The following is a 24,802-nucleotide window of genomic DNA, read 5'->3' on the forward strand; positions in this document are numbered from 1 at the left end:
TGTGCCCTGTGATTGGCTGGCGACCAGTCCAGGGTGTACCCCGCCTCTCGCCCGAAGACAGCTGGGATAGGCTCCAGCACCCCCACGACCCTCGTGAGGAAAAGCGGTAGAAAATGAATGAATGAATAAATAATAATAAATATAATTTAATTAATATATAATTTAATATATAATATTGAATCGTAGTTTGTGGGAGTTCCCTTGGAACTGGTCTGGAACCAATTAACCACAATAAATGACAGACGAGTTTTCACATGTAGGAAGTAACAGCATTTCTACAGCTTCCAATTAAAGGCCCATCCTCTTTGCGGTTTAGGTAAATAAACACCCTGTCTATTTTTATCTCCTTTGTTTGACAACTTAGTGTGTTTATTGTGTGTACTGTGTTTATTTTCACGAGTCATTTGTGTGTCTTTGTCGCACGGCAAGGTATCATTGTATGAGTGCAGCAATCAAACTCAATTTGTGCAGACAGTTTTGTTGTTATTTCCATAAGGAAGTTAGCATTCCCTTCTTTTTCTCTCATTTGGTGTACTGCGGGCGGCACGGCGGTCAAGTGGTTAGCGCGCAGACCTCACAGCTAGGAGACCAGGGTTCAATTCCACCCTCGGCCATCATCTCTGTGTGGAGTTTGCATGTTCTCCCCGTGCATGCGTGGGTTTTCTCCGGGTACTCCGGTTTCCTCCCACATTCCAAAAACATGCTAGGTTAATTGGTGACTCCAAATTGTCCATAGGTATGAATGTGAGTGTGAATGGTTGTTTGTCTATATGTGCCCTGTGATTAGCTGGCGACCAGTCCAGGGTGTGCCCTGCCTCTCGCCCGAAGACAGCTGGGATAGGCTCCAGTACCCCCCGCGACCCTTGTGAGGAAAAAGCGGTAGAAAATGAATGGTGTACTGCGACATATGATAGTTTTGAACCCAAAACAGGTGCACTGACTTTTTACGATTGCTGGACTCATATAGTTGAGCACCATCGCGACTGAGAGTGCTGACAAAGCAAAGCGGGGGGGTGTGTGCCTTGGCAAAATACGCTCCCTACGTTTTTTGGTGGGGGGATGTTTTTACATGCTGTCTTTGTGTCTGAGAACACACGGCCAGGCTGCGTTTGTTGTGCATGCGTCCATTAGGCTCTGACAAGGCCAGCAGGGAGGGTTTGATCTATTGTGGGAAAGAAGCGTCTCAGACGTGTTAGCAAGGCGATAAAGGCGGACAACATCTTTGCACTCAGCAAAAGATAAGATGACGAGGCCAGAGGCTAGAATAAGGGGGCTATACATTTATATGCTGCAGCTTCATTTGTATAAACTGGTTCTTTAACCCGGGGGGCCTGGGCCAAACTCAGCCCAACAATGGCAAATGTCGACACCCATAGCATTCTTGACCCCGGGGGTCTCTAATGAAATTCATGACATGTTCTCTCACTCTGCACTTTGCATGTGTGAGTCTCATTGATCTCCTGCCTGTGTACTTCCTCATCCATCTATTTTCTATACCGCTTGTCTTACACCACAATTAATTGCTCATTTCAAAGTTTCTGCTTTGCCTTCACAAGCGCTGTGATGTGTGGCTGGGGTCTGGCGCCAAACCTCCTTCCAACTTTTGGTCTCCCAGTAGGATAATTTCCTTCATTTACTTTTCCGATCAAACTCCCCGAGCCAAGTTCTGTCTCCTATCGAGCCTTTTCTGTGCATCACCAAGACTCAGTTAAACAGGCATCATGTTGAGATGGACTTGGCGGCCCAGTATGACCACAACTGGAGCACCTCCAGTGGATTTGAATATGAAACTTCCTCCTCCAAAAATCCTGCGACTGGATTGCTGGCCCCCTTAGTATTTTTTTTTTCCAACAATGATTCAGCAACATTTCCTCATTTTATTCATTTCTAACGCTTTTCCTCACGAGGGTCGCGGGGGGGCAAGAGGCGGGGTACACCCTGGACTGGTCGCCAGCCAATCACAGGGCACATATAGACAAACAACCATTCACACTCACATTCATACCTATGGACAATTTGGAGTCGCCAATTAACCTAGCATGTTTTTGGAATGTGGGAGGAAACCGGAGTACCCGGAGGAAACCCACGCATGCACAGGGAGAACATGCAAACTCCACACAGAGAGGGTGGAATTGAACCCTGGTCTCCTAGCTGTGAGGTCTACGCACTAACCACTCGATTTTATTCATTATGTAGTGGATATTTCCAAGACTCCTAAACTCTCAATGCTCTTGTCCCCAGTGAGGAGTTTCCTTCTTTTGGATCTGAAGCAATGAGTGGGTCACTTGGGGAGGGGGGGGGGACCAGGTGCACATATGCTAAAGGCATTTAGCAGCACACCCATGCTGAGCATTATGATTATGTTGTATGTGACTTATGGCATGTATTACATTGGACAATTGTAGAGTTCTTGGAAACGCACACAGCTACTTAGCATTAAAGCTACAGTCACACAAAACCAGCACACTTATTAAAATGTGTACTTTAATACAGTACAGGACATTTTAGTCAAAAAGATGGGGAGTACCTAAGAGGAAATGTCCAGGCTGACTGAATTACTGTGATGCCCGTTCCGACTCCCGCAGGAAGTGAGGAACAATACCTCACTGTTCCCACACCCGTGCGCGTGCATGTGTGTGGCCGGTCGGACTGTTTTTGGCTGGCCTTTGCTGGTCACCGAAAACCTGAAAAGAATATCTCTGAGGCTTGGTTGGAAACCCTGCTGCAAACCATGTGTGTGTATGTGTGTGTGTGTGTGTGTGTGTGTGTGTGAGGTTTTTTTGGCAGTCCACAGCGCTCATTTGAAAGGATTAGCAACAGTTGAGAGGGGCCATGTAACTAAAATCCAGCAGGCCAGTGATGGATGGACAAAGCAAGAAGTCCAAATATAGACGCGCACTTAAATGTAACATGCAAGTTTATATTTGTTTCATTGGCACTGACACACACACACACACACACACACAGCTGGGCACTAAAGTATAAATTAGCCAAACACGGGCAAGCGCAAGTGAAAAGCAAACATGGGAGGACATCCAACATGGATGTGTCATGCAACACAATCTATCATCTACTTCTAGTCTACGTCCTCTGATGGTCATGTTGACATTTAACACCACAGTTCAGCCGCAGACTGTCTCAAAAAAAAAAACAACAACAGGTGGCGCTCTAACCATCACTTTAAAACTATTCACACCACTTAGAAGTTGATTTTTAACTATTGGTATGAAGTTGAGAAGAGTGCACCAAAAAAGATTTTCATGATGCGAGGAAGCGACGGAGGTGAAGCTCTCGGCGTTGTTATTTTTGGGTGATTTGTTGGAACTTGCTAGCCACAGTTTTGACAGATGGTTATAAATTTTAAAGAAACATGCGTAAAATTACAAAAGCAGATCACTTTTGCAGTTTTTAGGTCACTTTGTTAAAATAGATCTGTATGACACCGCCATATAAAGGTCCCATATTAAATTATTTTTTATGCACTTTATCCACGTTTTACACACATGCTGTCACTCTACAACTTCTCCAATGTCCAACGTAGATGCCGTATATCACATACAACAACGTAACATTAAGGAGTAGGATTGGATTGTTAGAAACCCCTCATGGTTCCATTTATCACAACAAGAAGAAAACAGGCCATCACACTACCACCACCATATTTTACTATTGGTATGAGGTTCTTTTTTTGAGATGTTTTCTGGCAAAATTGAGATAAGCCTTAATGTTCTTTTTGTTCAGCAGTGGTTTTGGTTTTGGAATTCTGCCAGGCTGGCTGTTTTTGCCCACTTCCTTTCTTATGGTGGAGTCATGAACACTGACCTTCACCTTGACTGAGGTAAGTGAGGCCTGCAGTTTTTTGGATGGGATTGCGTGGGATTGGAGTGTAAGAAACCCCTCATGGTTCCATTTATCACAGCAAGAAGAAAACAGGTCATCACACTACCACCACCATATTTTGCTGTTGGTATGAGGTTCTTTTTCTGAGATGTTTTCTGGCAAAATTGAGATAAGCCTTAATGCCTGCAGTTCTTTGGATGGGATTGAGTGGGATTGGAGTGTAAGAAACCCCTCATGGTTCCATTTATCACAGCAAGAAGAAAACAGTTCATCACACTACCACCACCATATTTCACTGTTGGTCTGAGGTTCTTTTTCTGAGATGTTTTCTGGCAAAATTGAGATAAGCCTTAATGCCTGCAGTTCTTTGGATGGGATAGAGTGGGATTGGAGTGTTAGAAACCCCTCATGGTTCCATTTATCACAGCAAGAAGAAAACAGGTCATCACACTACCACCACCATATTTTACTGTTGGTATGAGATTCTTTTTCTGAGATGTTTTCTGGCAAAATTGAGATAAGCCTTAATACCTGCAGTTCTTTGGATGGGATTGAGTGGGATTGGAGTGTTAGAAACGCTAGCATAACTATGTCAGCTACAGTGTTGACAATACAGTAATTCTTACGCTACAGCTCTCACCTCTGTAGCTGACTGATGGTGACATGATTTGAAGATGTGTAGAAAAGCCTACCTTGAAATTAAAAAGGTGTTTAGGAACAAAAAAAAACACTTTTCTATATTTCATGATGAATTTGTCAATATTATTTGTAGTCACTGATTGGCTGAGAGAATGTCATCCTATTGTGGCAATCTGACCACATGGTGGCGCTGATGTGACGCTTATCGCCTGCCTCTTCAATAACAAACTCCTCAAAATCTCAAAGCATCATCTCATCTACGCGGAATCTATTCCTGTGGTGCACACATGCGTCTTGTTTGCCGTAACGAGGCACGCTGGCAGCTTTCACTCTTCAGGTTTATCTCCTCCGCAGCGAGGAATGCTGTGAGCAGGCGGCCAAACCGGTCCTAAGATGTCTTTGGTGTGCACCTGCATTTGTGTTTGTCCACATACACACACACACACACACAATGAGGCAAGAGACCACTCCCGGCCCTTCGCGTGCTCACCTTTGACCCCTCATTGTCAGCAGTGCAGTTCTGGATTTTATCATGTTTTGATAAAGACGCAGGGCGGAGCGTTCTCTTTATTTTTTGTTTTTTGCTCCACTTCCTTGTTGTTCAAAGCGAAACATGCTGATTTGAAGTCTGTGAAGCCCCAATAAAGATAAAGGCAGCATTTAATATCTGACTAGAAAGAAACAAAGGTTAGCAAACAGAGATTTCTCGTAAGCGGGCTGAGAATGAGGAAGAAGATGGAAAGAATGAAGAGCGAGAAGAAGGCCAGGTCTTTACAGTGTGATTTTTGCAACGTTGACATGGCATACTAAAATTGCCATGCTACTATCTGCACACTAATGTGTGATTCCTTTACTAATAGTGTGCTATTAGAATGCTGAAATAAACAAATTGAATGGCAATAATAAGACATCACAGCATATCATAGCAACTCTCTGATCCCATGGAGCTTGCGTTTGATTGTGTTTCAGTGATGGTGATGCTCGTGATACTTCAAATGCAGCTTCTTCCAACTTGTGGACGTAAGAAAAACTACACGAGAAGGTTGCCTACAGCCACAACCAATATTAATACATAGCTAGGCCAGGTCTTTACAGTGTACATTTTTGCATGAGCGTGCAAGTGTACAACGTTGACATGGCATACTAAAATTACCATGCTACTATCTGCACACTAATGTGCGATTCCTTTACTAATAGTGTGCTATTAGAATGCTGAAATAAACAAATTGAATGGCAATAATAAGACATCACAGCATATCATAGCAACTCTCTGATCCCATGGAGCTTGCGTTTGATTGTGTTTCAGTGATGGTGATGCTTGTCATACTTCAAATGCAGCTTCTTCCAACTTGTAAGAAAAACTACACGAGAAGGTTGCCTACAGCCACAACCAATATTAATATATATAATTAAGTATTTTTTCAAACCCGGTGACTACAGGATATTGAATAGCATTAGCATAAACTCATAGGAGTCCTGCTTTAGAAATAAATGTTGATGATGCGTCTTCTAAAAGGATTAGCACGCTTGTTTAGCTTTCTAAAAAAGAGCTCATTAAAAACTTTCGGAACAAAGATGTCCGTTTCATAACCTAATGAAGGCAAGTGAGTCACAGAGGCCCACAGAGGAGGCGGACAAGCAACAAAAGAGTCGAGGCGGTCAGGGCATCTCTGTGGGGTCCACTTGCCGAGGGCCCCGCATGGGTGGGCGCACACCATGTACTCAAAGTGTGGGGCGGCTACGAGTGTTATTGTTGTGCCTTTGTGGCGGGACCCACACCGATGACAGAGGAAGTGGTTGAAAATGTGTTGAAATAGATAAACCTGACTTCTAGTTGTCTCATTGTTTTGACCCTCAAGTGCGCCAATGTTGACAATAAAGCCTTAAATATAATTCCAGCTAAACCTTACTGGGTCCATGGAACTGAGCAATAATTGAACACAATGGCTCTTATTCATATCTCTGACTCAGCTGGCAAAGTTGGTACAAGTTTATTGGGACCATCAGTGCGGTAAATCTCAGTAAAAACATTGAACTCTCAACACCATCTGTAAACACGCACACACAGAGATGTAACCACATGCTAATAGACAACAGGGGGATACAAATAATCCAGATTTCATGAGATAGACAGCTCAAGTGGAAGTGACTCCATAAAAATATTACAATATATTCTTTTTCACATTTCCCAGCCTTTATGATAAAATGACAATTAAGACAATATGATGCAATATAATTAACTCTCCAGACCACCATGGGAGCACCCTCTTCCTCACAAAAGGTGCTGAAACACTCCCAGACAGGCTTCGCTACACATCTTAAAGTCAAGCTCTACCACTTGAAGTGGTGTGTTTTTCACACTTGAATGTTTCAGATCATCAAACACACTTAAATAATAGTCAATTACAACACAAAATGCAATTTTTAAATGAAACTTTTAATTATTAAGGGACAAAAAAAACCTAACCTACATGGCCCTGTGTGATGAAGTGATTACCCCCATACCTAATAACTGTTTGGGCCACCACTGAAACACTCATCTTTGCAGAATTGTTGTCATTCAGCCAAATTGGAGGGTTTGGATTGGAAGGTCATGCCACAGCATCTCAGTAGGATTCAGATCAGGACTTTGACTAGGCCATTCCAAAGTTTGCATTTTGTTTTTCTTCAGCCATTCAGAGATGGACTTACTGGTGTGTTTTGGATCATTGTCCTGCTGCAGAACCCAAGTTGGTTCCAGCTTGAGGTCACCAACAGATGGGCAGACATTGTCTTGATTTGTTGTTAGATAGCAGAATTCGTGGTTCCATTTATCAAAGCAGGTCCTCCAATTACAGTAGCAGCAAAACAGCCCCAGACCATCACACTACCACCACCATATTTTACTGTTGGTATGATGTTATTTTTCTCAAATGTGGCCTTACTTTTACACTAGATGTAATGGGACACAAACCTTCCAAAAAATGTCAGATTTTGTCTTATCAGACAATTTTTTTCCCAAAGGTCTTGGGGATCAGCAAGATGTTTTCTGGCAAAATTGAGACGATCCTTAATGTTCCTTTTGTTCAGTGGTGGTTTTGGTCTTAGAACTCTGCCATGTTGGCTGTTTTTGCCCAGTGTCTTTCTTATGGTGGAGTCAAGAACACTGAACTTAACTGAGGCAAGTGTTGTGGGGTCTTTTGTGACTTTTGTGTTATTGATAAATATTTCAATTTGTTTGATGATCTGAAACATTTAAGTGTGACAATCATGAAAAAAAAGAGTTTTCAGAGCAGAGTACCATTTCGTTTTTCTTCAGCAAACAAGCTAAACTAGCATGATGTTGCTGTTCAAATGTGCCAAGTTAGCGTTGTAGCTCATATAGTTCATAAAGTTCCATGAAGGAAAAAACCTCCTTCATCATGGAGATGAAACACTGCCTCTGACCCTGTCCGAGCTCCATGTGTGCACCCCGTGTAGACACCCACTTTGTAAAAAAGCAGACTACACATCTTTTAAAATAAAGCCTGGATGTGGATGTCCGCCAAGTATTTGTGAAGTCAGCTCCAGTCATGGGAGCTGTAAAGACTTCATTATGCTACGATGTAGTCACTATGCTGGCCCTTCTGACGACGTCTTCATCATGTTGCAGCGCTTCGGTGATGGCTGAGTGCGTGGCCTGCCAAAACGCTGGGGGCAGTGCTTCCTACCATCCAGTGTTTTAGTTGTGAACAATCATTTTTGGAGCTGGAACTCATCATTTTTTCCCAACCAACAGGCTCCACACATACAAAATTTTGTGTTCCCAACTACTTTTAAACAAGCACACTTCCAATGCACTTTTGTGGGACCTCTGAGACTTATTTAAACACTTAACTTATATTTGTGTGAGCAGAGGTCACATGTTTCCACGTGCGCATGAATGCAGCATTGCCGTGGTGACCCTGTACAATTCCTCATGGTGTACTACTTTGGTGTTCCTCTGCTCAGTTGTCAAACGAGCTGCTTTGCATATGCGTGTTAATGGACACCGGGGACTACATTGAGAGAAGGGGCTGTTGTCCAATTAAAAATAGCCGCTGTGGGGAATCCCCACACACACACACACACTTGTGCATACTCACAAGGTCTGGCCATTGCCTGAAAACAAGTTTAGACACAATGAGATCACTGTGCACTATTTTTACAAACATCTGTTTTTGGACTTTTTCATGCATATATGTTTATGTATATATATACATATATATATATATATATATATAACCAGCACTGCTCCCAATAGACTTCTACACCACTATGCACATCTGTGTAATACTTGCTTTATAGTCAGTATAGTTACTCCAGACCCCATTCACTGTGCAATATTAAGGGCTTTAAATGCAATATACTAAGTTCTATGTGAAGTATTTCCATAATTAACTCTCTAGCAAGATCTCAGTGTATAGACTGGTCCTATATCTCATCTCGTTTCATATTATCTACATTCTGTATTTGTATATAACTCTGGGAAAAACTGTTGATTTTGTTAATACTTGGGTTGTTTATATTGTTTATTTTTCTATATTGTGTATTTTGTACTGCTTAACTGACTCTGTACTCTTGCTGCTGTGCAATACAAATTTCCCCACTGAGGGACGAATAAAGGCATATCTTATCTTATCTTATCTCTTATATATATATATACTTTGTTTGGCTTTGTTGCCTTGTCCAGACTCAGCTGTCTTCTGCCATCTCATTGACTAAATTTAGGATTATTGGTGCCAGCTGTTGGTTCTTTGGCATGCACTTAATGGCGCTATCTTAACAGCGATTTCTTTAATCCCGTAGTATGTATTTAAATACATAAATCTACATCTAATAGTAGGTGTGCTTATAACAATAAAGATAAGTCGCGTGTTAATTATGTTCGAGCATTGTGTAAATAAAACCACATCTTATATCACAATGTCGGCCAAAACAAGGGCCCAAATCTCCTTTCAGCACTGGTAATGAGGACAAGGCGAACAACAACAACATCGCCTTATCACTTTGGAAAGACTCTGCCACTTGATGCACACGTGAGGCCGTGCAGTGAGGAGTGGACAGTGTTTTCACAGCTGGCGTGCATAGGGACGCGCCCCCCCCTGAAGACACACTGTGAGAAATATGTGTAGCTTCATATCATTCAATTATGATCATACATTTGTGCATTTAATGAGTGCTCCACCCTAAACAATATAATGCTTAAAGAATGAAAGCTCATCTGTCCACCCTTTTAGTGCCATGCCAAGTATCATTTATGGTTATTAGAACCATGAGCACACAAATAACCACGCCGCAAAACCATCAGAGGTTCTGTTCAAGTGTGTAGAAACATATTTGTTATGATTTCAGGAGACAAAAATGTCCCAAGTGGACGGCCATATTTCAACATCTGTAACTATTCCAGTGCCTCCGCATCCATGGCTACCAAGTAGAACTTATATGTGTCGAGTTGTCATTTGGCTTTGCCCATCAGTGACTTAATTGCGTAATTAGTTTGGTTTTAATGCTGGATGCCGTCCCTGACACATCCCTTGCATCGTCAATGGGATGGGGAATCGAAACCACGGCAAAAACGTAACCTTAAAAAGTAAGTTACACTTTTTAGCCTTCGGTCCCTTTCATGAATGTCTTCAAAATCTAACTTTCCACTTTCAGTGGACTGAAAATGTCAGACCTAACCATAGATATTTTGCGAATAATGGCCGATTATAGCCTATGATCAACCTCACACAGATATGAAACATATTTAAAATTCATTTTTACACATTCGGAAATACACTATACAGTATTGTACAATGAAACCTTGGTTAGTGTCATTAATGCGTGACTCTAACCAAAACCAAATCCATTTTTTTCCACAAGAAATCATGTATATTCAACTAATCCGTTCCAGAAAGCCAAAAAAAATTAACACATAACATTTTTTTTTATAATTTCACATGCCTAAAACAATTCTGAATGATAAAGAAATAATTAAGGTTACTTCTACTTTCACCGACTTGACGTGACGATGTGGCAGCGAGATCAACCACCCCACTTTCCTGTTTTGACATGAGTTGTTTCTTGGATTGAATAGATTCTCACCTCCATACGGTAGCTCACAATGGAACCTGCATCTTATACACATATGTACGTGTTCATTCATGTTACACATATTGGAAATTGAGAGTTGGACAACATCTCTAAATATGAAACAACAAATGCCATACTGTATGCTAACCGGAGAATGCATGCTAACTGAGGCAACTTTGTAGCGTACATTTTTTATGTTAACCAAAAAACCTGCTAACTGGGTTACATGCTAATACAAGTTCTGCTGTACTTAAAAAATGTGCAATTTCAGACATCATCACATCTTGTCAAAGCATCTTCCTGCTGGAAAATGTTGAGAAAATTTATACTTGGCTGAGATGGCGCTTGGCTGTGAGTGGTTAGCGCGCAGGCCACACATGCAGCTAAGGGACCAGAGTTCAATTCCACCCTCGGCCATCTCTGTGTGGAGTTTGCATGTTCTCCCCGTGCATGCATGTTTTTTTTTTCCGGGTACTCCGGTTTCCTCCCACATTCCAAAAACATGCTAGGTTAATTGGCGACTCCAAATTGTCCATAGGTATGAATGTGAGTGTGAATGGTTGTTTGTCTATATGTGGTCTGTGACTGGCTGGCGACCAGTCCAGGGTGTACCCCGCCTCTCGCCTTAAGACAGCTGGGATAGGCTCCAGCACCCGCGAAATAAATGAATGAATGAACAATACAGCGCCCTCTTCTGGACATTTCGCACCATCAAGCCACTTATTTACATTAAAAGCAGAGAAAAAATATGTTGAATGTGGAGCATTTGATGAGGCTTGGATCTTCCAGAAATTAGGTGCAAAGTGGAATATTTGGGATGACGTTATTAGAGCCTTGATTATGTTAATAACTAATAGCATTGATCTGTGATTAATATAAGTATAGTCTCCAAAGCTGATGTTCTGCACTGAGAATGCAAGCAGTAAAACAAGCATAATGTATAGATTGGTGCCTCAAGGGTTAACAAGTCCAGTCAAGCAAAGATGTTCCATGCATGCTCATGTGTTCCTCCTGAGAAGATCTGCCAGTGCTTACCTGTGATATGGACATGTTCAGGTAGACAAAGAGCCCAGTGGTGGAGGCGACCTGCAGCACCACGACCACGACCACCACCAGAGCCACCCACATCTTGGAGGGCGCTTCCCTGCGCCCTGTACCACCGGGACCTCCAGCCGGAACCATCATGTAGGTGGTGGACTCGCTGCTAATAGATCGGAAGTAATCCTGGTTCTGATGCTGTTGCTGCTGCTGCTGCGCGCTCGGGGCGGCCATGGCGCTCCCCACGCATGGAACCCCGGAGAAGGGCGACGAGGCAGGGTGAGTGGGAGTGGCCCAACGGGGTCAGCGGGTAGGGAGGGGGGGTCGCTCCTGGACTTTTTGGTGGAAAAAAAAAGTTCGATCCCCATGCAAGAGGAGGGAAGGAGTTAAAGCGTCATGTTCTGCTGTGCGCACTCAGGCTGCCTGGAGCCGGACTGGAGTTGTTGGACAGAAGGAGGCTGCAAGCAGGCGGAGAGGGGCTGGCTTAACCTCTTCATCACCCGGGGGAATGAGGAATAGGAGGAGGAGGAGGAACTCGCTGTCTAACTTCTCGGTACGAGTACGCGATACTGAAAATGTTGGTATCGATTCAAGAACACGTGTTGCCGATACCAATACTGATTTTTTTTCGTTTCATGAGTTGATCATGATTAAACAAAGATTGCAGGCAAACAAAAACAACACACGGCGATCATTTGAGAAATGAATAAATGAAGTAGTGCAAAAATAACTACTATTTTAATCTTATTTAAATGCAAACAGGCCACACTACGTCTTATTAATCGTATTTTTAAACACTTTGTGCATTCATCTGACACATATAGCATAAACACAGCAACATCAAGCTTTGAGACACTCCTAAAAGTGTTTTTATTCCACTCCGGTTTATTTGAATTCCCACCCACAGTATGACATTTTTCTGGTTCCTCCAGTTTGGCCTCTGAAGTAGGACAGAGGCAGGTGATTTTATTTAGGTCACTGCTAAGATTTATTTCATGTTTTTTTTTCTTTTGCTTTCTTTTGGAAGACGAAATACACATGCACATGCACATTCAAGCCACACGGGGGAGCTGTGTACATGCAACAATGACAACAAAGCTAAGTGGAGCAGTTCGCTGTGTTCATTAATTTATGTCATTTTAAGTATTTTATGAGTGAATTCAGAGTGACAAATTTCAGCTAAACTAAATTAGGATTGTTGGGCTTTCTATATGAGAGGTTAGGGTTGCCAGCCATCTCTTAAAAATTGAATGGTATACCTTCTCTTCTGGAAAAACTAGCTTAAATATAAATAGTGTTTGCATGCTGGTCATGCTGCTCCTCCAGCACGAAAATACAACTTATGCTGGTCATGCTGGTCTATGCTGATTTTTCCAGCAGGTTTCTGGTCCCCCCCACCCTCCCAAAAAAAGCAATGGGGTTAGTTTGTAGCTGGTTTCTGTCTGACAGTAAGCAAGTTGTGCTAGCTTAGCCGCAGTGCAAGCTCACTGTTTTTAAAACTCACTTTTTGGCATTATAATAACTATGTCTTGTCCTTAAAACACCACTTCTAAGTTGTTTACTTAACATTAGCATAGTGTGTCCATTGATTTATACTGTTTTAAGTTAAGCAGCAGGGTTTGGTAAAGAAAGATGTTATTATGATAAGCAGAAAAGATTTCTATTCAACAGAAATTTTAATTTATTTTTCTAATCATCCATCCATACATTTTCTATACCGCTTATCCTCACGATGGTTGCAGCATGCTGGAGCCTATCCCGGCTGTCTTTGGGCGAGAGGCGGGGTACACCCTGGACTGGTCGCCAGCCAATCACAGGGCACATACTATAGACAAACAACCATTCACACTCACATTCATACCTATGGACAATTTGGAGTCGCCAATTAACCTAGCATGTTTTTGGAATGTGGGAGGAAACCGGAGTACCCGGAGAAAACCCACGCATGCATGGGGAGAACATGCAAACTCCACACAGAGATGGCCGAGGGTGGAATTGAACCCTGGTCTCCTAGCTGTGAGGTCTGCGCGCTAACCACTCGACCGGCGTGCCGCCCTCTAAATAATATATTATATTATTTTTCTAAAAGAATAAGCAAGCCTCCATTTGAATGCACATAAGATGTAGCTGCAAGATTTTAAAGTCGCATCGTCCGAGCACGAACTGAACATCCAGCAACGGATGTTTGAGGCCTCGACAGCCTGAATGTGCCCAGATGTTCCAATGGATTTAATCAAGAGAAGAAATAGTTTGTGCCCCCACAAAATATTGATGATGGTGATGATGATGTTTTGGCTTTTAACTACTCGGCAGGCGTGTCGAAAACCGCGTCTATTTGGACTCTGCAAGGTCGCACGCTGACCGCAGACACATCTCCAACAGATGAGACGCCACAAGACACCTGCACAAACGCTACTCTCATTGCGCCGCTAATCACTTTTGTCTTTCAGGTTGAATCAACACTCCTGTTTGTTTTGAAGTTGACATCGTGTGGGAATCCAAACAAAAGCTGCGGTTAAACCAAATCAGCAGCAGCAGTATATTACACTTTCTATCCAAATAGTTCCCAAAGTTGTTCCTTTCTAGTGTCATCTACATTTAAAATCTAAATTTTCATAATATTGAATATTCCCCCCACCAAAATTTGGTGCAATGTGAAACGTTTGTGATAATACAGCCTTGTCGTCACTCCTTTATTGTGGTTAATGAGTGGTTAGCATGTAGGCCCCACAGTCAGATTGAGGTTCGATTCTGGTTCTCCCCGTGCATGGGTTTCCTCCCTCATTCTAAAAACTTGCATGTTCATTCATTCATTCATTTTCTACCGCTTTTCCTCATGAGGGTCGCGGGGGTGCTGGAGCCTATCCCAGCTGTCTTCGGGCAAGAGGCGGGGTACACCCTGGACTGGTCGCCAGCCAATCACAGGGCACATATAGACAAACAACCATTCACACTCACATTCATCCCTATGGACAATTTGGAGTCGCCAATTAACCTAGCATGTTTTTGGAATGTGGGAGGAAACCGGAGTACCCTGAGAAAACCGGAATTGAACCCTGGTCTCCTAGCTGTGAGGTCTGTGCGCTAACCACTAGACCGCCATGCCGCCAACTTGCATGTTATGACTCTAAATTATCCATAGGTATGAATGTGAGTGTGAATGGTTGTTTGTCTATATGTGCCCTGTGATTGGCTGGCGACCAGTCCAAGATGTACCACGCCTCTCACCCGAAGACAGCTGGGATAGGCTCCAGCATGAAAACCTGAAATGGAGAGAGGGACTATGTAGTGAGGGACATCCATCCATTTATTTTTGACTTTTGGTTGATAATTTGGTTTAGAATTAATTTATATCAATATTTCAGCTTTTTGCTGTGTTTTTTTAATGTAATTTTATTTTGACAATATGCCGAGAGCCGCTTTTGGACACCCGCCCGTATCTACTTTTCTATCCACCTTGCAATAGAGATGACTTTTGGTTGATAATTTGGTTTATAATTAATTCATATCAATATTTCAGCTTTTTGCTGTGTTTTTTTAATGTACGGAATTTTATTTTGACAATGTGCCGTTAGCCGCTTTTAGACACCCGCCCATATCTACTTGGATATATCTATCCACCTTGCAATAGAGACGGTCACTAGAAATAATTAAAAAAAAAAAACGAAACCGCAGTAAGCGTTTGTTTGGGTTCCGCAAGGTCGCACACTGACCGCAGACACTCGACAATACTTGACACCTGCGTTGATGCCTAAACAAGCACGACTCTGCCCGGAGGAGAACCCTTTGTCTGTTTGAATCAACACTCCAAGCGTCATGTTGTGGGAACCCAGACAAAAGCAGTGGTCGAAGCAGATCGGCAGCAGCCACGTAAGACTCCAGTTCCTGGGAGTTCTCACAACACCATCCAAACACACTTCCATGTTCCGACAGGTCCAAAGCAGCGATTACGGCCTTTCAACACCACTCTCCTTCCAAGGAAATTGATAGCATCAGAGTTGCTACATAACGAATTGAATTGAATGCTAGCTTTGGGAATTGCAACTCCTGAGAAGGGAAGTTTTACGCTGTCAGAGGTTAGGGAGTGGATCCGACAATCGTAATGTGGATCTAAGGATGAAGAAGGTCATGATGTGCTATATATATCACTATATTGACAGTTACTATGGTACCCATTGTATGGTCATATCACCTCGTACTTCGGTACGAGGTGCATTATTTTAAAAAAAAACAAAGAAAAACCTTAAACTGTATTATGGAAAGCAGGAAGTGAACAAATGTAACAGTTACTAATTGTAAAAGTACCAGATGGAGGGGTAGGATTTAATAAGCTTTGCTTCTTCCTACTCCTTTTGGACATGTGGAACTGTGAACTGATTATGGGATGCATTCAATTGTAATCTGATGCATGTTCAAATTAAATAAAACCTTTCTATTACCATAATTAATTGATACCGACTGCATGATACATGTCATAAAGGAAAATGATTCAATATTACACTCCTTAATGCAGATCTGCAATGAAATGTAGTATCATGTTTTTCCTAAAGCCGTTTTCCAATACCTGGTTTGCACCACGGTGCAAGATAAACAGTACATAAAGAAGTATGAAACTAAACAAAAACGATGAAAATGTAACCTCAATGGCTCTGTGTCTCTGACTGGAAGGACCAACATTGGAGCCTTCAATTGGACCCAACGTGACATAAATACTGGTTCGAAGTCCAAGAATGACTTCCAACCTTAAGTGTGTGAGAATTCCTCAAAAAGCCGTAAAGCAAATACTGTTTGAGCAGAGCTTTTAAATAGCTGGCTTGTTACGACCCCGAGGAGGCTCCTCAGCAGACTCTGAGGCCTGCAGCCCGTAAAGAATCGTTCATAAGTAGCTCGATGTGCTCATAGCAAGGCTGCAGAGCTGTTAACTGCCCGCAATAAACAGCAACACAGAACATTTAGCAGGCCGCAACACTTTTAATGAATGCACCCGCCAACAGTTAATGTATATATGCATCAAGGCGTGTGTGTGTGTGTGTGTGTAGGCAACTGGTTGGGCACCCCTTAGCAGTAACAACTGCAATCAAGAGTTTGTGATAACTTGCAATGAGTCTCTTACAGCACTGTGGTGGACTTTTGGCCCACTTATCTTTGCAGAATTGTTGTCATTCAGACACATTGCAGGGTTTTCGAACATGGACTACCTTTTTAAGGTCATTCCACAGCATCTCAATAGGATTCAGGTCAGGCCAATCCAAAGTCTTCATTTGGTTTTTCTTCAGCCATTCAGAGATGGACTTACTGATGTGTTTTGGATCATTGTCCTGCTTGAGGTCACCAACAGATTGCCGGATATTCTCCTTCAGGAGTTTTTGTTAGACAGCAGAATTCATGGTTCCATTTATCACAGCAAGTCTTCCAGGTCTTTACACAGCAAAACAGCCCGAGGCCATTACACTACCGCCACCATATTTTACTCTTGGTATGATGTTTTTTTTTCTTAAATGTTGCCAGATGTATTGGGACACACACTGTCCAAAAAGTTCAACTGATCAGACCACAGGATATTTACAAGTTTTTGGGGATCATCAAGATGTTCCCAGTTAAAATTGAGACAAGCCTGAATGTTCTTTTTGTTCAGTAGTGGTTTTGGTCTTGGAACTGTTTTTTTATGGTGAAATTATGAAGACTGACCTTAATTGACGCAAGTGAGGCCTGCAGTTCTTTAGATGTTGTTGAGGGGTCTTTTTTATCCTCTTGCATAAGACTTAGCTGTTCTATGTTTTCACCATTTGTGGATAATGGCTCTCACTGTAGTTCGCCGTTAATAAAAGAAAGTTTCATTTAAACACTGCATTTTTTGTTCCGTTGCTTTGTCATTGACTAATATTTAAATTTGATGATCTGAAACATCATCTATGTGCGGAGTTTGTTCTCCCCGTGCATGCGTGGGTGTTCTGCGGGGACTCCAGTTTTCTACCCACATTCCAAACACATGCTAGGTTAATTGGCAATTCCAAATTGTCCATAGGTATGAATGTGAGTGTGAATGGTTGTTTGTCTATATGTGCCCTGTGATTGGCTGGCGACCAGTCCAGGGTATACCTTGCCTCTCTCCTAAAATCAGCAGGGATAGGCTCCAGCTTACCCCTGGACCTGACCTTAGTGAGGATATGAGGAAGTCATAGAGGATTGATAGGTAGATGTGAAACATCGCCGTATGGCAAACATGCAAAAAAAAAAAAAAGAAATCAGACCGCAGTATTTAGTTTGATTTTAGTTCTTCTCGTTTGATTTTCATATAAGAATGCTTTTGCACCCATAAATGTTAACCGTAAGTGATAAATTTGTTTACAGGAACTATACTGGAAGGAATGTTCGCTTATGCTGCCCTCTACTGGCATTTCAGGGCTACTGCAGTGTGAATTAAAACTGGATTAATTTCTTTGAGAATCAACACTGGCTGTTAATTACTGTTAATCTACGAAAGATTCTTAGCTTCCCGGATGGAGGATGTGATGACGGTTTCAGCCAAATGGTGGGCCAGTCCACCCAGTTCGTCTCCTCCTTGCCGGCTTTGACCACACAGGACCCAATTGATGACATCACAGGCTAGAGATTCTGCAAAGGCGTCCATCTTGGCCACCAGTGTGTCGCAGGAAGCCCAGTTGACCTTGGACAAACTTTGTCTACTCAGGAGGGAAGTTGTCGTCTGCTGGTCAAAGTCCTTCATTTGCTCGAAACATGACTGTAAGACACTGTCTGCCATATTGTCTGCAAAGTTATCACAGGAGGACGACTGGTTCTGTTCACTTGAGGCATCCATTGGATCCTGTGGAGATGGAACAACTGGTTATGTCTTTTATTTACCCGACGTGTGTAGAAAAGAAGCATTGACAGTAAGCCTAGCTCAGCTTCAGATACTAGTTTCATCATCTTGAAGGGATTTCTCCATCGCCTCATGTCTGCTGCCAGTTTGGAAATGCAACCCAGTTGTTGGCCTTTGCTTACAAAGTTCATGTCAGCACACCAGTAGGAGGGATTGTTCAGTGCTCAAAGTCTCCCCAGTCCATTAGTGTCACAATGTGTTCAATTAAGTTATATGAAGAACATTAAAAAAAAAGCACAGAATGTGTTTGTGAAGACTATTCAGAGCCAACTGGATACAATTAAAATGGCAAAGTGTATGTCGGACGTACTCACCAGTGTCTTGATGGCGTATTAAAATGCAAGAAAGTGTTCACGGAAGACTTACTTCCTGTGACAACACGAGGAAATGCACTTCACTTGATGCTGCTTTCTTGCATGTCTCTTGTGACATGTTTCAGAGGTTCTGTGATTCCTAAGATGCAATTTATTTTGACAGGGCTTTATGTGCAAAACGCAGCAACACTTGAGTGTCAGCAATGTGTCCTCTACCTCAAATCTCACAAATGAAGTAGAAATCAAGCATACATTTGGTATGTTTCATACTTGTGTGGATTTTCTTGTCCAAATTAACTTTTTTATGAGTAAAACATTGTTGTAATCACTATTGGAGGGCAGATTGATTCAAATATTCACAGTATTGTTGTATTTACCGACCCAAATGTTATCTGGGATAGGCTCCAGCATACCCCTGCGACCCTAATGAGGATAAGTGGCATATAAAATTGATAAACACGTTTTTATTCTATTTTTGTTTATATTTTTAGTATTTATTGTTATGTTATTCTTAAAGCAGGGGAATATGGCGCCACTTTATGCATTACAATGAAAACACAAGTCAAATAATTGTATTATAAATATTTCTGAATAATTCAGAAAAAAATTGCTAGGTGCGTATTTTTTCATGCCCCAAATCTTATTCTATAACCGCTACCAGTGATTCGTTCCTTGATTTAGAACAAAAAGGAGACAGTCTTTTAAATAGCTCTTTGAAACGGCTCCCTTCAGAGAGTCATAGCTCTAACAGCTGCATGTTTTGGTCACAAGAACCAATGAAAGAGCAGCATTCAACTGCTATTGCTGTGAGTGTGTTTGGGTAAAGTAACAGCTTCTCCCGCTGACGTTCGATGCATAGACAAACCACATACATACTACGAGTAAAACCTTTTTTTAAAAAAAAAAAGAAAAATCACCACCACGATTAATTGAATGCCGTGTATCATCCTGGCTCGTTAACTGTTTTTATTTTAAGTTTTAACCTTGGAAAGCCAAATCCCCCTTCTTTATCTCCCACTGTCTGGGAATACTCGTTCAACAAACCGAGCGCTACTTTAGAAACTGCGAGCTCGCTCATTGGTTCACTGCGCTTAAATTCTGACCAATTGGAAGCGTGTCCTGCAAAACAGTACCCGCTTGGAGAAACAAGAGTTTTCGTTTTAAGGCTTTCTGTTACGTTGGCGTAAACGACATTTATCAACTATATGCTTATTTCCCCCTTCCTCCTACTGCAACTTTAAGGATTTATCAGTTAAGGTAGGAAAAACGTCTTTTGGGATGCTGACGAGCGATACTTTTAAACACGCGTGTTGAAATAGAAAGGATGCGTTGCTTGCTTTGCTCATTGAACCCACAGCGCATTTTAAACACATTGGTTTTTTTTGATGTTGCAGAAAATTGAAAGCCATGCCGACCTTGAGGAAACAATCAGTGGCTGCCGTGGGCAAGAAAACAAAGCCCAGTTTGTCTGAGAACCAGGTAAAAAAGGAATGCTGTTAATTCATTTATACTAAGTTTTTCCACCTCCACTTGCTTTTCATGAATTCAGACCACTACTAGATAGTCGGCATTCACCCCACAATTATGTTGAGACTCTTATTTTGAAACATTTTACTTTGAAATTGACTTCCGTTTCCTGTATGGCCTTGTGTCTATTTCTAATACATTTTAAGCGGTGGCATAAAAATGACATGCACTTGTGCCTGAATACTAATAACTAATATGTGCTTTTTTTAAATATTTTTTTTTAATATGTGCTTTTTTTTTCCAGGAAGAAGCTTCTCGGGTCAAGAGGGCCACTTCCACATCTCGTGCAGCTGCAAAGAAGCGGACAGCCTTCATAGACCTCACCAATGTGAGGACTTGTATTTACTTTTTTGTTGTGTTAGGAAAAGATACCCTAGTAGTGTAATGGTACAAGATGCTGCCTTTTGGCATTAGTTGTCAAAAATAGGTAATTAACTGATTACATGAAATGATGAATGCGGTCAGTGGATATTGATATCACTCAGTTTGTAATGGGAAGTACACTTATCAGTATTTAAGTATACTTGTACATCCCAGAAAATAAACTCAAAACATGTGATTTCAACTAAAGTTATGTGGTGTCTTTGAAAGCACCACCCACTGATCCAGTGTCTATGCCGCTTATCCGTATTAGGGTCGCGGGGGTATGGTGGAGCCTATCCCAGCTGACTTTGGGTGAGAGGCGGGGTCCAGCCTCGACTGGTTGCTAAGGGTTTTAATTTTATTTGAACATGCATTAAGTTAGAATGAAATACATGACATCATTCTCGCCCTGGCCTGGAAGGCTCACAAGGGGAGTCATCTGCAGTGTGAGTCCTTGAGTAAAATGACAAATAAAATTGTTTAGCGTCTAGTTAAGTAAAATAGCTAAATTCTAAATTAGTTTTTTTTTGTTAGTGTAAAAGGACACTGGGTTTCAATTTTCTTTTTTCTTCTAATTTGTTTTTTTGTGCAGCCCCAATTTCCTGATCATGCATGATTAAAGATGGGCCCGATTTGAATAATTTAAATAAATCTTGTTAACACACTAATGTAGCTGTGTTTTGTAGTCTACTAAAGTCCAGATCAGCTTCCCTGGCAAGAAGAAAGAGCTGGCAAAGAAGCAGGTGAAGAAAAGAAGCGCTTCCTGTGCAAAGAAAACAGCCAAGCAGAATGGGTAACATTTCCTCTCAAGAGCTGCTCTTCTTTTTTCTTTTTTTCCCAACATTTAAAATCTCCATTTTTAATTGCATAGGACCTCTTCCGAGACTTCTGCAGAGAAATCGGTCAAAAAGGAAGCTAAAGCCGAGACGGAAGCAGCTGCAGCAGACAAGCTGGAAACCGCCGTCTCCGAGGTGCCGCCACACCTCAGGAGACCCGAGGTGAGCAGCGGCATCTATGTTGATAGATGTAAATGGGGGGGAAAAAAAGTGCTGACTCGTTCTTCTTTATGCCATCAGGTTCCAGCAGAATTTGACATTGACTCACAGTACTCAGAAGACTGCGTTATGTGTCCTGACTATGCGGTGGAGATCTTTGCCTACCTCAAAGAAAGAGAGGTGAGCTCAGTGAGAGTGGAATTAATTTAAAAAAAAAAAACTCCATTTAAAAATCTTTGTAATCTTTTTAGGAGAAATTCGTACTGTCTAACTACATGACTACGCAACCCAGCCTCAACAAGGAGATGCGATCCGTCCTGATTGACTGGCTGGTGGAAGTGCAGGTGAACATCCACACACACACACACACACACACACACACACAACACATAGACAAGTCAATCCAATGTTAACCCTCCTACAACCCCTTTTATTAGGAAAACTTTGAGCTGTTCCACGAGACGCTGCACTTGGCCGTGAAGCTGACCGACCACTACCTGGCCAAGACCCCAATCCACCACAATATGCTGCAGCTGGTGGGCACCACCTCCGTACTCATTGCTTCCAAGTTTGAGGTGTGCACACAAAGACATTACTCGTTATGTACGGTATAACTGATCCGTTAACTAATCATTTAGAGTGCATGAGAAAAGGGAAAGAAAAACATTGCCATTTGACCATATAGTAATTTATGAGCAAGTGTTCTGCTTACAGTTCCTTAGTTTTGTTGTTTTGTGCTTATGTATACGTTCCCTCTCGAGCAAAAACCAAGCAGGCTCCACATATTCATTAATGAATACATACATTATGAATAAATCTAATGCAGGTTTTAATGATCTGACAACAGACACAATAATTTCAATAGTCATCCCTCGTTTATCACAGTTAATTTGTTCCGCAACCCAGCATCAAGTTGGAATTCCTTATTTATAAATGTAGTTTGAGCATAGTAAACCTGTTTTAAGACCTTCTAAATATGTTTTTTAGACATGAAATAACACTCCTATAGTCACTTTTTTACACTTTCATTACTCCATATACGTAGACATGACACTCAGACCATACCCCCCATCCACACCGGCCATTTTCCTTCCAAGAATATTCCCATAGCCCCCATCATCAACTACCAGGCCGGTCCACCCCCACATCAAAAATGAAAAACCTGCCAAGCAATGCCCATGAAATCCCTCCCTGCTCCTCTGAATCTCACAACATGGAGCACAGCAGCACATCCTTCAGTTTGGTCATCTTAACCCCCGCCCCCTCGACAATAAAGTGGTCATACTTCATGATTGGTGGGTTTGGAACCAGTTAACCTCGGTGATCCGATTTACACCAAAACGTATGACATTTCGAGGAACGGACCTTGTACATAACCCGAGGGCTACCTCTAACAGTAAAGTGCAAAAACTGCTCAGTTGGCATTAATGGTGTTGAGTTCACTGTCAACAGTAAATCTGCTGAGTGCTGACCACGCATGATATTTCAAAGAGAGCTATTGGTGGAGTTAAAAAGACTACATCAGGAGGTTGCCTACAGCCACAGCTGTCGTTTAAATTTTTTTTAGACACCAGCAGTTATTTGCTTTTTGTCAACTATGCACCCAGCGAAAAAAAAGTGTAAAAAGGGAGTTTGAGGTATTTACAGTATTTCTGTGAAAGTTCTTGGTGTGAATGAAAACTTCAAATATTAAATATTGTAATAGCGGTAAGGAGCAAACTGCTCACCCAGCATTAATAGTGCAGATGATTATTAATTTCATTCTACACGTTCACACTGACTGCTGTGTCAGGAGGTTGCCTACAGCCGCAAGCAATTTTTCAATTTTTTTTACATGACCAATGTTAAATTTTCCTGCCTTGGGAACGTCACTCCATTCATGTTACTGTATGAGCTAGTACCATAAATCTATCCGCTAATAGGATGTTTACCTCCTGCAGGAGTACAGCGTGCCATCCGTCGACGAATTCCTCTACATTTGTGACGACGCGTACACTAAGGAGGAGCTCCTCGCCATGGAGGCCAGCATCCTGCGGACGCTTTCTTTTGACATCAACATCCCCATCCCATACTGTTTCCTACGTCGCTATGCCAAAGTATGTGCAAGTGCATTGCGCTCACATTGTCGTCAATTTTCCCTAAGTTGCGTTGCTTCCACAGTGTGTGAACGCCGGTATGGACACGCTGACTCTGGCTCGCTACTTCTGTGAGATGAGCCTGTTGGAAATGGAGCTGGTGGTGGTGAGGGGGTCACTGCTGGCGTCCGGCTGTCTGCTGCTGGCCATGCTCACCAAGGATCTGGGTGGATGGGTATGCCTGGGACGTTGCTACTACTGTTATTATTAGCAGTGACATTATAATAGAAGTTATTTTTATTAGCAGGATTTAGCATACTTTTTTTTCCCATTGTGCTTCCAGTCTCCCATCCTGCAATTCCACACAGGATATGAATTGTCAGACGTGGCGCCCGTGGTTTGGATGGTATACTCGATGATGTCGCAGCTTCCTAAGGACAAATTGAGCGCCATCCTGAGCAAATACTCCCACAAGTAAGAACACTCAAACCAACCACCATAGCTGATGTAAGCATGCCAAGCCAGTAAATGGCAGTGTAACAGTTAAAGTGTAGGCATTTCACATTGATTTAAAAATGTATTTATTATATAGTATATATTGTATTTTTTCTCTGCTTAGCTGGGATATTTATTTGATGAAACTTAACCATTTTGAATCAATTTTTTAGGGTGTTTTTCCAAGTGGCGTCCTTGCCCATGGTGGATGTAGAGGTTTTGGAGAAGGCCTTATCGTGTTAAACAGCCTCTGTCCTGCATCCCAAAATGTCCCGCATGGGGGGAAAACTTGTAAATATGTTAATGTTTGTTATTTATAATTGTTATGTATTTTTAAAACTGTTGTTATATGTGATGTTGAATCAGTGTTTTTAATATTTTATGTTGGAGAAAAAAAGTATTAATCATCTGCTTCAAGCTTTCAAATTGTTACATTTTACTCAGATTTGCTTTTATGGCCTTTTGTGCATTCGTATCATGCATAATCTTTAGAATAAAGATGCTTTTTGTGTTTGGTAACCTGTTTTTTGTGTGTTTTCCCAGTAGTGACCAGTAGAG

General features: G+C 41.9%; 2 protein-coding genes and 1 long non-coding RNA gene across 3 annotated transcripts in view; 1 reads left to right on the plus strand and 2 right to left on the minus strand.

Moving 5' to 3' along the window:
- LOC131125501 (tumor necrosis factor ligand superfamily member 10-like) overlaps positions 1 to 12,084 on the minus strand; it is a 30,365-nt gene extending 18,281 nt beyond the window's left edge. The window contains exon 1 of the mRNA XM_058067116.1: positions 11,590 to 12,084. Coding sequence (XP_057923099.1) covers positions 11,590 to 11,826 — 237 coding nt within the window. The 5' untranslated portion in view covers positions 11,827 to 12,084. The remainder of the gene's footprint in view (positions 1 to 11,589) is intronic.
- A 5,766-nt stretch (positions 12,085 to 17,850) lies between these two features.
- LOC131125506 (uncharacterized) lies at positions 17,851 to 19,523 on the minus strand. The gene is made up of 2 exons (XR_009129039.1): positions 18,790 to 19,523; positions 17,851 to 18,418 (listed from the first exon to the last, which is right to left on the minus strand). It is a non-coding gene; the product is annotated as an uncharacterized LOC131125506 (long non-coding RNA).
- A 363-nt stretch (positions 19,524 to 19,886) lies between these two features.
- Positions 19,887 to 24,763, plus strand: ccnb3 (cyclin B3). Its single transcript, XM_058067125.1, has 12 exons — positions 19,887 to 20,046; positions 20,184 to 20,268; positions 20,561 to 20,644; positions 21,366 to 21,472; positions 21,551 to 21,677; positions 21,756 to 21,854; positions 21,926 to 22,018; positions 22,112 to 22,249; positions 23,615 to 23,770; positions 23,835 to 23,984; positions 24,093 to 24,223; positions 24,418 to 24,763. The coding sequence occupies exons 2-12, from the start codon at positions 20,197 to 20,199 to the stop codon at positions 24,485 to 24,487; spliced, it is 1,227 nt and encodes a 408-aa protein (XP_057923108.1). The 5' UTR covers positions 19,887 to 20,046; positions 20,184 to 20,196; the 3' UTR covers positions 24,488 to 24,763.
- Positions 24,764 to 24,802: the final 39 nt, after the last annotated feature.

This window comes from Doryrhamphus excisus, chromosome 3 (genome assembly GCF_030265055.1).
Source record: "Doryrhamphus excisus isolate RoL2022-K1 chromosome 3, RoL_Dexc_1.0, whole genome shotgun sequence".
In the NCBI taxonomy this organism is placed as follows: domain Eukaryota; kingdom Metazoa; phylum Chordata; class Actinopteri; order Syngnathiformes; family Syngnathidae; genus Doryrhamphus; species Doryrhamphus excisus.